The following is a 12,970-nucleotide window of genomic DNA, read 5'->3' on the forward strand; positions in this document are numbered from 1 at the left end:
CTACTAAACTCCTGGAGAATCAGCAGCTGTAGCCATGTATAACTTTCAGTCATCTCCCATATTTCTGATGCTTCCCCCCTCCCCCCTTTTGTTTAATCGCAGAGAGTGCCTTAAACGAGAGTTTAAGAATGTGCTCATCCTCCATGAACATCCGCATAAGCCAAGAGGATTTTGTTCTCAAGCTTGAAGGGAATCAAGAAGTCGTTTTGAGGAAAGGAGACTGGATAGCCCTTTACCCGCAGATTTTGCACATGGACCCTGAGGTCTATGAAGATCCTAAGGTAAACATTCAGCTGGTGCTACTCTTCCTACTCCAGGCGCATCGGAGCAGCCAAGCCTTTTGTGATCTGTGGGTTGTTGTGGGTTTTTTTGTTGCTTTTTTTTTTTTTTTTTTACTGCTGTTCCTTCTTGTGGAACAAATCTTTCTAGTTTCAGATGTATTTTCTAGGGCCCTGCAGGTCAAAGGATTCATGGCCTGAAGAGAGAAATATGGTGATGAGACTGACTGCGACTGCTTTCAAAGGAATTGACAATTGCACATTGACTACCATAAACTTTAGGCTAAATGTGGGCTTTGTTTGGCAGTGGATCATTTGATACCCAAGGAGGGCTGAATAATAGAAGGTGGTTTAAATAGCAAATAATGTGGGCCATTTAGCTAAGTGCCCGCAAAGCATCATTGACTCTCTGAAGCCCTATAATAGCAGTGTCTTACTTGAGCCTTATGCTTTTTCACCTCCCTTCGTAGGGATTCACCCCTTCTTGATCAATTAGAGTGTTGTGAACTTGAGACTGTAAAGCTGTTGCTCTGCAGTGAAGCTCGGAGGGTAATTGTGTCATCTCCTTGTATTTTTCTCTGACGCTCAAGTTAATGAATATCAAAGACTCAAAATTAATCCACCCTGCCTCAGCTGTAATACAGCTTCAGAAGTTCACCACCTGCATGCAAATTAAATAGTCCTCCTCTCGGGCTAGGTTGCTCCCCAGATTGCTGTCCCCAGCCCAGGGTGCCACAGAGGAAGAACAAGAAAGAGCAAGGGTGCACGCTGAGACTGTTAAATGGCTCGTCTGCCTGAGAGGCAAGAGCTTGTACTTCATCCATTCCTCATCCCTATTTTCCTAAGCAAATGGCTGTCTCCCAGCCATGCTGATTTCCATCCTCGGCATTTGAGCCAAAGAAGAAAGGATCTGGATTTTTTTACATGTTTATAGAAAGCCCGTGTAAGAGACATTGCTCTGTGAAGCTCTCCCTTTCAGGAATTTGTAGACGAGAGCTTGCAAAGAAAATATGAGATTCAAAGTGCCTCCTTGGTGCAGGACAGCATTTCGTTGTGTAGGAGCTCTGCCAGCCTCAGTGAGAGGAGGTGTGGAGCATGTTGGAGTCAGCAGGAGTAAGGTATAATCACTGGGATGAACATTGGAGCCACGAGAAAGAAAATTACATTCAGTGGAGCTCTGCTGGCTGTCCCCACCCAAAAATGAAGATAAAGCCTGCAGAGAAAATCAGGGTTTAAAAAATAATTCATCTATTGGCAAATAGTTGATTAATATTTTTATCCTTAAAAAGGATAGATAACAGCTAACAAATAAGCTTTTTTTTATTTTATTTTATCCTTAACACTTTATTTTGGAGAACGTTATTGATTTGTCAAAAGTCCATCTGTTTGTTTAGGTCCTAGACCAAAAGCATCAGTGTGGAAACTGATCTCCTCCCTTATCCAATAATTGTCGGAATATATTACCATATTTCCATTGCTTGAATATATCTGCTTAGTATCAGCTCTGCTCAGCTTTCACAGTACAGCTTTAGTTCATATATTTTATCTTTTTGATAGTGAATGAGCAATCCACACATTGCAGTACATTGATTTCAGCACATGGGCCCCTCTCGAAAAGTGGGGAAATCACTGTTCTGTTTGGTTCTTAAAATATGCAGTGTGCTTTCAACAATAACTACTGAGGATCAGATAGAGATGGAGAATGAATTTTTTGAAAGGTGCAGTCTTGAGCTTGTCATGTATTTAGGGAAAACTTTTCCTGGGAAAACAGGCAGCTTGATGAGATAATTTTGTAGCAATGCTTTTTCTCCTGGATACATAAATTTAAGTTCAAGCTATCTTGTGCTTTGGCATCATGTTGTGTAAGTGTAAGCATATATTTCTGACCTCTTTCTCTACCCATTAAGGCCTAAACAAATGAGTCCATTTTCTATAAAGTGTATAAGTGAAACCCTAAATTCTAACTCAGCTAGTTATAGAGCTCAGTAAATGAACTCTGCAAAACCCATAGAGTAAATATCAGGAAAACCTGCAGGAAACCCTCTATGGTGACTTCCCAAACAAAGCTAAATACAGTATGTGACAGAAGGAGACTTAGATCAATCACAGGAGATTGCTCAGTTTTCGTAATACTTGTAGCAGCTCATCCACACAGACCTTCATTGCCTGCTTTCACTCAGTGTCCTGACCTTTTTCCTTGCTGTCAGCCGCCTTGTCTCTTTCAGGAGACCTTGTGCATGGCTGAAAATTCCATCATTTTAAAAAATTAGTCTTTATTTAGTCAGTGAACTAGCTCTTAAGGAAACACTACTCAACCCAAGGGGCTTCAGCAGCACTGAGTTTGATGTCACTGTCATTGGCTGCATTCCTGTCTCACTCTTGTTTTCTGTTTTCCCTATTCCTTAGACAGCAATTTATTTTTTTTTGTTAAAAGCAATTGCAAGTCTCAGAAAGCTCTTAATATGACAAAGAAAGTGTAAGGTTTGGCCCAGTGTGTCTGTGTGTTCAGTAACACAGTTCTTATATTCCTCCAGACACCAGAAGTGCACCTTGTGAAAACGTTTGAGCAAAGTGAAGAGCTCTGGGTTGGGTTTTTAAGCTATTGCAGTTCATATTCAGCAGTGCTTTTTTAAATCAGCAGGATTTAGAATTCAGGAAGTAAATCTTATGGTATTCTGGGATTTCATTTGTTACTGTGCTGCTCCAAATGAAGCAATAACTTCCTGGCAGAAAAAAATAAAGGCATGCTTCCTTTTGGCTTGGGTGTTCGAAGAGACTGAAAAGAATTACTTGTCAGTGGAAGCAGACATAGAATCACTTTTGTATTTGTGGAAAATCCAGGCCTCTGCTATTTAGTGAAATAAGCTCTTGCTCTTCAGCACCCAGAGTTACATCCCTTCCAGTGCACCTAGTATTTGTTCCCTTTCTCACTGACCACCTCCCCTGATATTTGTTTCTCAACAGCAAGACCTGGAGTGCATGAATTTCAGAGCCTTTAATCTAATGGGTAGATCAGTATCAGTGTATTTTTAATGGTGGTGTGGGGGTTTTTAATCAGTTGAGGTCGGTTTCTGTCTGACTGACTTGTTCCCAGCCAGCTCCAAATGGCTGCTGCTATAGCAGATGTATGCAAAGCAGGACAAATGCTAATGAGTGACCATAAGCAAGAAGTGCCTGTCATTTTTATTCAAAGCATGCAGGAGGGTTTTGTAAGTGGTTAATTTGCCATTGACTGAGTGAGGATGCCAGATCTCCTTCATTCAAAAACACAAATTATCTCTAAACAGGGATCCTGCTACTCAAAAATAGTCAGAAATATGTTCAATTTATGTAATGTAGGTTACAAGTGTGACCTCAAGCCCTACTTGAAGACACCCTCTTTATAATGCCACTCACTGGCATTGTCCTGCTTTGCTCACAGCTTCTGCAGCAAAATATTTGAAGGTAAGATGTGGCAAATTAAGCAGCAACCATCTCCAACTGAAAGGAAAACTGACTGCAAAGAGTTGAAGTTTCCGAATAATCTGCACCATTCGGTGCAAAAGAAGGATGGATTTTGCTCTCGCTTGCAAGAGCAAAATCGGTGCAATGCATTAATTTATTCATAGGCATTTGCAGAATTTGGCAGATTATCCTTATTCATGATGTATGTACCACACTGAGTGCATATGATGCTTTACAAGAAAATTGTCCTTCCACTAAGGTTCATTGTCCCTGCTACAAAGCGGTCAAAATCTAATTACAATCAATATAGGCCAGACACTCAGTGGATGAGATGAGGAAGTTGAAGGAGCTTGATGTAAAAGGACTAAGCTAAATAAGTGGATTTAAAGAGTGTTCTTTGCAGGAAAGATAATGTGAGTTAATGAAACTTGAGGGAACCAACTAAAAAGAAGAAGCTGTCAGCTCCTTGTCTTCCTCTTTATCTTATTTTCTGGGTTTCAGATGCGTTACCATTGTGCAAAGAAAGCAGCTCGTGTAACTGCCTTGTTAGATATCACGCTGTCTCTCTCTTTCATTTTCAGGAGTATAAGTTCGATCGATACATAGAGAATGGCAAGAAGAAAACCACATTCTACAAGGCAGGAAGAAAACTGAAGTATTTCCTAATGCCCTTTGGCTCTGGGATCAGCATGTGTCCAGGGAGGTTCCTCGCAATGAATGAGATGAAGATGTTTCTTTTCATACTATTGTCTCATTTTGATGTAGAACTAGCAGAAAACAAAGCTGTCAGACTTGATAACAGTCGCATGGGCCTTGGTATCCTCCTGCCAGACATTGATATTGCCTTTCGTTACAAGCTAAGGTCCTTAAGAAATTGAGCAGCTGCCTATATGCCTTCCACTAATCTCCATGTTTGCTCTGTTTCATCACTCAGCTTTATATTTTTGGAAACATTTGCTTTTCCCTCTCTGCTTTTACCTCCTTACTCTTTGTTTCTAAGGAGAAAAGCTGTTGGGCTGGAGGTAGAGACCAGATGCAGGGACGTGCAACCTCAATTTGTCCTGCTTGAGTTGTGAGAAGTGAGGTGACGTGACAAGAGTCTGGCCAAGTAAATAGCCCAGCATCTCTACAAGGTGCATCCCCATACTCTTGGCCGAGAGATGAGCAGGATTTACAAGGAGGATGAATCCAGGCCACTCACATAAATATCAGCATCTCCTCATAGAAGCATAATAACAAGAAAGGGGGAGCTTCTTGTGATTATTATCCTAACTTTATATTTACTTTATTTCTTTCATGGTCTTAAGAGACTTAGCCCTTTATTTGAGAGATGTGATGGAAGCTGTGTGGGGTGGTGGAGGTTGATTTGCAAGAATATCTTACTGACAACACATTTCTAACTTCAGGTTTATGCACTAAGGGTGAATGCTTTGCTTTCTTGCTCCTTTTCCTTTTTTTTTTTTTTTTTTTTTTGTGCAGTGCAAAAATTTAAAATATGTGATTTCTTTCCTGCAATCATTTAAAGTCAGAAGTTCTGTTGATGGTAATAGGCTTTTGATCAAACCTGAATTATCTATTTTGGCTTTTGAGCCCCCCAAAAAAAGCATATTGTTCAGGGAGAAAATATATAAGCCCATTTGAAATTATTCTATAACCTTGAAAATTAGCTTCTCTTTCTCTCACTGTTTCTTAGTAACATGTTTATGCATTTATTTTGACTGTTTCTTATGTTTGTTCATTTCTCTGAAAAGGCAAAAGAGGAAGAGGGTTTCAAGGACAAGTGTGGTATCTAAAAATGCTTTTTAACATTGTTTTACTTTGCCTAAGTTGTGCATAGGCAGAGTAGTGTGACCTGTGTTTGGAAATAGACTTGTCCATCTGCAAATTGGAAAACAGGCTCTTCCCTGGGGCCAAAATTTGAGCAAGTGAAAACCCTGGGCAGCCACTAAAGTTTATACTGGCTGCCCAACCTGCTTCACTGGGTGCCCAGCTCTTGTTTGGAAAATTAATTTCCTAGTGCACAAAATCTGAGATTTTAGACCCTGTTTCTCTTCCCAGCCATCACTTCAGAGATTGATGAGGATTCCCGTGGCTGTCCAGTCTCAATTTGCCAAGATGATAATTGTAATGGCAGAATAGCCACATCTGTGGGCCTTGCCTTGTGTTCCTGAAAAAAACCATCTCTCTTTGGGATGTGTCAGACTATGTCTTTCAAAATCAGCATTCTGCTAATCTATATGGCACTTGATTGCCTATGGATGAAAACTACTACCTACATACTAAGAATTATTTATTGTTATTTTTGTAGAAGCCTGTTCAGTTATTTGTGCAAAGCACATACCCTAAATAAGCGTCAGCATCAGTAGAAAGACTTTCAGAGACTGGTACAGCCACATTCCAAATCCTCCAAGAAGGAAATTGTGGTTTTGTGAGATATATCAGATAAACATTTTCTCTTCATATATAGTATCAATAATGTCTACAAATATGGAGTACACTTACGTTAAATGGGCTTTGCAGTTGATTAAATGCTTTAACTTTACTTCAACATTTAATCAACAGCAAAAGCTGATTATTGCTTTGTGCCATAGAGTAAAATTGGTTTTTATGGAGACATTCTTGTACTCAGGTTACTTACTCCTGTGGTTACTCTGTAGAAGCTATTATGTACTCAGCTGTAGCTCACAATCCAGTTTGGACATTAGCGCCTGGTTTGTTGAGAGAAAGGAATGTTGATATCATCACACTGTTGACTGTATTCCATTATTGCTTATATGTAAGCTGTAAAATGTCTCATGCTACAATTATGATGAATCCTTCTTTGGCATCCAACTTTAAAACAAACCTGAAGCAACTACGAAGAAAATGGTGGTTATTTGTTTTAAACAGAAGCCTCTTTTTTATAATTGTATTCTATTTTTAGGATTTTGAATTAGAGTATCACTGGCTGCTGCATAATTTGATAGGGCATAATAGGACTGTGCCAAAAGTACATGCAAATCATTAGTAGTTTCAGATTAATTGCTGATCAGTTTGTATAGTAGCTATTCTGAAATTAAAAGAAGAACTAGATTGTCTCCAAAATAGCAAATTAAATCTGTATCGTATGCTCCATTTGAAAAAAAAAAAAAAAAAAAAAAAAAAGAGAAAAGGGTCAGAATCTTTCCCGGGAGTTGGATGAAACCTCTATGAAGCTGCTTGGAGACCTTGCATCACAGTTAGAGAGCACCACGCAAGAGGCCAGCATTCTGCTGGGATAAAAGTTGCTTGCTCTTTTTGCTCAAGAACCAAAATAATCAGATGCAAGGCAGGGTCTGCCCAGCCTGGCCTGGAATTTTATCCCTGGTAACCCAGGCTCCTGGCTGGTAAGCGCTGCATCATTACCTTGGCATACCTCGGCTGCTGAGGAAGAAAGCCTCGCCCCCATGTAAAGCCATGAGAGCTGGAGCTGGTCAGGGAGGTTAAGCCCTTCTGGTCCATGTATTCAGCAACTGAAGAGGGGACATATTGAGAGTCAGCAGCTGGTCTGACCAGGAATGACTCAGTCTCCATGGAGCAGGACTGAAAGGCCCATGGTGTTGGTATTTCTGGTCAATAAGCTGAGACAGCACAACAGAGTATAGCATCCCCAAAAGCCCCAGCTGGAGCCAAGCTGCAGGGTGCTGTGCCAAGAAGAGCGTGTTTCATTACATAGGGCACAACACCCTTTTTGATTACCTCCTCTGCTGCAGGACCCAGGAGTGTGCAGCTCTGAGTGTCTGTCACTGGAGCACGAAGAGGCAAAATCATCTAAGCAGAAAGAGCAGTGCTCTTTGCCAGCATTCAGGTGCCGGTGGGGCTGCAGGGTAGGGTGGGGGGAGGCAAACCTGGGCTTCCCTCTCTCACCTCTCCACTTCAGCAGAGGGGTCTGCCCTGCCAGCCCAACAGTACCTGCTGGGGGCATGCACAGACCTGGCAGGTGGATGGACATGGGCACCCCCAGAATTTCTCTGCTGTTCCTCAATGAATTGGTGCACTCACCCATCGGTTTGAGATGTGACTCAGCTGGTCACTACCAGCCTCTGACTGTAAGTTGTTGATGTCTATGGTTGTATCAATAGTATCTTCTGCTATTAAAAAAAATTAAGCACCTTTTTTCTCATTAAAAAATGTTTATTAACTCAGTTTGGCCCTTTATAGCACCCAAGAAGAAAGTTATTTTATCATGAACTAATGTGAATGCTAAAACATAATTTTTAAATTATTCTTCTTATTTTAATTTACAGATTGAATGTTCTCCATTTTCATGCTAGCACTTAGTATTGCTAGATGCTATTGTAAACTTTTTAAAATGTTCCATTATTTAGGAAACCATCTAGTAGTATATGTGTACCTGTTTGCAAATTAGATTTTTGTATCTCTGTAAGTATGTCCCAATGTAATAATATAAAACCATGTAAGAGTTGCTCTTTATGCTTTTAAGCCAGCTGCATGTCACTCTTTTTTGCATTGCTATTTTTATGAATAATTACCAGTCTGTGCATTTTTCTTGTAGAATTTTACATTATCTTTTATTTTGTCATTATTGAACGGTCATTCAAGAGACTGTGAAGTGCTCTTAATTTTGCAAACTCACAATTTGTATATAGATGAACAATGGCTAGGTTTTACTTTAACAGTTAATATCCATTGTTCAGGCTCCCAGATCAACTAAGGTACTTCTGAGCAAGAAAATAGAAATTTCATTATTTTAGTAATCTAACATCTTAAAGGAATTTTGTATTTCAAGGACACAATAAAAAGGAATATATCTATTTTAATATTGAATTATTGTCTGTGGTATTTTTTCCAGCTTATGTTTATACTTTTCTCACAGATTCACAACTATTGCTTTAATTTTTTAATTATTATTTCAACATACTACATTTTTCTGTTACTTGATCTTGACAGATATTTCTGTAATGAAAAAAAGCCTTTAATTCAGCAGTGAAATACAGAAACTCCTCTGAATATTAGAAAGTACCGTGTATTTTTTATCACACCCCCCCCCCCCACCAGGAAACATAAGCCAATTCTCATCAGATTAAGTAAAATAAGGGCTACTTCTGACATTCTTGGGACATTATTCGAAATTAATATAAAGATCTGCAGTCCAGTAGTGATTCTGAAGTACAGCTCCTAGGCTTTTACTTTTGCAAACCACCACGTAGTACAAGATGTACTGCCTAAAGTAAAATATTCTGTCTTCACAGATCATTCATTTTAAAAGGGGATATGAATGAAATTGTTACAATACACAGCACTGCACCATCAAAGCACAACTTGGCTTTTCTAGGTATCACTGTAGCTGCTGAGTTCTACAGGTATTTAATAGGAAGGTTGTACCCTAAAGACATCGGTGTTTCTCCATTCCTTCATGCAGAAATGCTTGTCAGGTATGTCTGCAAGGGTTATTGAAGATGCTTCCTAGAGAAGACAGACCCGCAGCATTTTCTGTGTTTGCTAAATGTGTGTGTAGCTGTGCAATTGTTCTAACTCCAGGCTACATTAGAAGTTATTGAAATTTATAAATTAAAAAGTGGCATTGTTTGAGATTTCTTGAATGGCACATTTCTGAGTGAACTTTGCATAACGGTCTGAAAGACAGCTTGAAAGGAAGGAGTTAGTGAGACCCCCTAACACTGTATTTTATCTAGTATTTGGTTTGATACTAGGTACTGTCTTGATGTTACTTGTACAGCACTGTATTTTAAAACTGTTCAAGGTATCAAATTGTGCTTCTGCTTAACTCATATGAATAGAGCTATTCTAACTGCCAGACCATAGAAAGTTAAGTATTTTCCTGTCTACTACCTAAACCAGCCAATGTACCCTGACTAGTCATGTCCCCATACCTACTACATAATAGAAAAATTATCTCATTACAAAAATACCCCTCAAAGCTATGTTTATGAAAGTATCGTGATCCTTAAGTTATTGTCTATGTTTATAATTAGTAATAAATGTGAAGAAATATATAAAAGCATATCAAAAAAGGTAGACAATGTTCCATTTTAAAGTGAAAGCAAGGAAGCTGTGGTGGGATGTTGATCCTCATATACACCATTTCTGTGTTTATTCTATGCATCAGGCTTTCCTGGGATCTCATGTACTGAGGTTGTATAAGTACATCATTCATAATAGTAGAAATTTGCTCATCTTCAAAACTATTCACACCAAAATAAATAATCAAAAGTAGCCCAAGCTTCAGCTGTTCTTGCTAGAACCCTTGCAGAATTCTGTCTTCAAAGATTTGTTAAACCCATTTTGACACAAATGTGTTGCTTCATTTTTCTTTTCCCCAAAACCAGCAGCTATGAGTACAGAAAAGTTGAATAAAAGTCTTAAGTACTGGCTACAGGGAGAGTAAAAGTCAGTTAAGTAAACACCCTGTGATGACTTTTGACAGTGACTTCTTCCCCATCAGCTAATCTTTCCAACTACCTCTTTCTTCCAAACAGTTTAGTCGCACGCTAATCTCTTACAGGCAGCAAGTCTTTCCCTGTCTAATTTCCATCTTGTGAGCCAGTGAATCGCCTCTCTTCACAACGTATCTTTCAGTTGCCTTTAAAAAATGAATTCTTTACAGCAGCCTCTTGCAAAACCGGCTTCGCAGGTGGCTGCAGCTGGGAGAAGTGCCGCCTCGCTAAAGCTTTGAACCTGAAAAGCGGATGGGCATTAGTTGAGCTGGTGGTGGAAGCACCGGGGGATGCTGCCGCTCCGGGATGCCCCTGGCCCGCGGCAGCGGCAGGGACCCGCACCCTCGCCCGCCCGTCCGCATCCCCGCCCGCTGCCCGCCGGGCTCCCGCCGCTGGCTTGTGCTCCCTGCACTCCCACCTTCCCCGGCCCGCGACAAAAATCAGGGGAGAGGGAGGTGAAGAAAGATTCCTGCATGCCCCTTCCTAAAAGCATCACGAGCTTCCAGGGATGCTGCAGTGGGATAAGGGGACGGGACCCCCGAGGAGGTTCCTAGGGAAGCGGTCTGGGTGTTCGGTGAGTTTGGAGGGCTTCGGCTGGTGGAGAGGAGGTTTACTCTGGAAAGGCGATTGTTTTTCCCTAATCCTCAATTATGAAGATTTAAAAATAGTATTAAAGGGGCAATCTGTTCGGCAACTTCTCGGAAGAAATAATTGTTGATTTAGATAAGCACTGATCCCTTCAGTGTTTGATGAAGACGTTAATTTATGGCTGTCTAGCAGTTTATGGCTGTCATTAGATTTTCAGCTTTGTCTCTCTTCGAAATGTATCTTTTTTATTTTAATCCGACACAATTACGTAAGAAAACGGTTATGTTTGATCTAAAATACATCATTTTCCTGTAGCATTTGAAATTATTCACAGATCATAGTTCTTATATGTGCATATATGAATTTAAAAATACAGCAGTAAAGTGCTTGAAACAGACCATAAATTTGCTTCCTATTTTATTACACGTCTCTGAATCAGGTTGAGAGGACAAGGGCAACTAGGGGCTTGGGGAAGGATTTAACCCTTCCCGAGGCTGGAGAACGAGCCGAGCCAGACCAAATTCCCCTCCGGAGCGCTTCGGGGGCGGGTGTGGGCGGGCTGGGTGACACCGAGCTGATGAGTGACCAGGGGTAAATGGGGCTGGCTGCAGCTCTGCTCATTTAGCACATGTCCCCTCTGCGACGTGGAGGGCTGCTAGGAGCCCCGGATGGGGCTGGGGGCCGGGGCAGCCGTGCCGGCTCCCGCTCCCGGCAGCGGCTCCCGCCTTTGCCCCTGCTCCGGCGGGATGGCAGCGCAGGAGCGGGCAAAATCGGCTTAACCCCTGCGGCGCCTGCCTAAGCCACGAGCAACGCTTCAGGGAGAACCTGCCCTACGCCCTCCATGGGCTCCGCTAGTGCCGGAGCTTTCCCAGGCGGGGGCCGGGCCCCGACGGGCAGCAGCGACCCCGCGGAGCGGGCGGACGGCGGGGGCCGGGACGCGGGGCCCAGAGCCACTTCCCCAAACTTTTGTCCCGCTCCGACCAGGAGCTCTTCCGCCGTTTGCTTAGAGCTTCAGGATCCGTCCGGCCTGCGGGCAGGGGCAGTGCGATCACAGTTACGAATGATCCTGGGGAGAGTCGCGGCGGAGTCCCGGCTCGTTTGTTTTACCACCCAACAGCCTCCCTCCGCCACCACCACCACCCACAAAAAAAAAAAAAAAAAAAAAAAGAAAAAAAAAAGTGTTAATTGCTGTAAAGTTTCAGAGCACGTGGATAATTTACTTTGACTGCTGAGTTTTAATTAAAAGCAAACTTATTTATGTTTCTGATGTTTATATTACGCGATTTAATTACGTTTAGAGGCAGCGTCGCACTTTTTTCCCCCTTCCACCCTAAATCACATTTTCATTAAAGGTTTTAATAAGAAAACTCACTTGACCACTATTCATTATCTAGTCCCCTCCATGCACACAAGTTCACTTACCCATTCATTTATTCACTTACTCATTCCAGCAGATCCGCTGCAACTGCTGCTAGCAGGGATGTGAACACTCATAATTATTTGTCAAAGTCTGGGAAGTGTATTATCCCTTCTTCTAGTGGTAATTAGTTACCATAGCATCTAATACGTAAATGTGCCCAGAGCACACCATTAACAGTTAAGCGGAGGATTCAATTTAACACATGATTATATCTTTCATAAGTCATTACATTAGGAAAGCCAATGTCACTCATGCTGGGACAATCTAGGCTCCGAGCCGGGGTAAGGGGCAGGGGAAGGGAGCCAGGCTGGGTGGCGGGGGCAGAGGGAGCTCCGGATGAGGCTGAGGGTGATCCCGGTTCGGTGGGGGCGGTTGGAAACGAGGAAGAATCTCTTTTGAAAGGGTACATGTTCATTTCTGGCTAAGTGATCTGTCAAGCTTTAAGGCGAGCGGGGGAGCATCTCTCCTCCCCCCAGCCCGGCACACATTACGCTTGCATTGGCAAGACCTGCTCAGGGACTGGCCCAGTTGCTTCGCGCCGCTTCCCAGGGAGGATGCCCGGCGCAGCGCGACAGGAGAGCGGGGCCAGGACTGGTAGCACCTCTTCCTGGCACGGACCCCTCGCCCCCTCCGAAGCAATCAAAGAGGAAGCAAGACAGCCCAAAGTCGGGCGGCAGCGGTAGCTAGGAATGACAAAGATTTTCATTCGGCTGTCCCGTCGCTCCGAGGCAGAGGCAGGCGAGAGGGCGGTGAACGGACAAACCGCTCCATGTGCCACAGACCTCGCTCCCCGGGGCCGGCGG

At 42.3% G+C, this 12,970-nt stretch overlaps 1 protein-coding gene across 2 annotated transcripts in view; it reads left to right on the plus strand.

Moving 5' to 3' along the window:
- The window catches only part of CYP7B1 (cytochrome P450 family 7 subfamily B member 1), a 122,714-nt gene extending 117,992 nt beyond the window's left edge, over positions 1-4,722 (plus strand). For both annotated transcript variants that reach the window (XM_068187887.1, XM_068187895.1), the window contains 2 exons: positions 103-281; positions 4,304-4,722. In XM_068187887.1, coding sequence (XP_068043988.1) covers positions 103-281; positions 4,304-4,600 — 476 coding nt within the window. In that variant the 3' untranslated portion in view covers positions 4,601-4,722. The remainder of the gene's footprint in view (positions 1-102; positions 282-4,303) is intronic.
- Positions 4,723-12,970: the final 8,248 nt, after the last annotated feature.

The sequence above is a fragment of the Anomalospiza imberbis genome, chromosome 1, assembly GCF_031753505.1.
Source record: "Anomalospiza imberbis isolate Cuckoo-Finch-1a 21T00152 chromosome 1, ASM3175350v1, whole genome shotgun sequence".
Taxonomy (NCBI): domain Eukaryota; kingdom Metazoa; phylum Chordata; class Aves; order Passeriformes; family Viduidae; genus Anomalospiza; species Anomalospiza imberbis.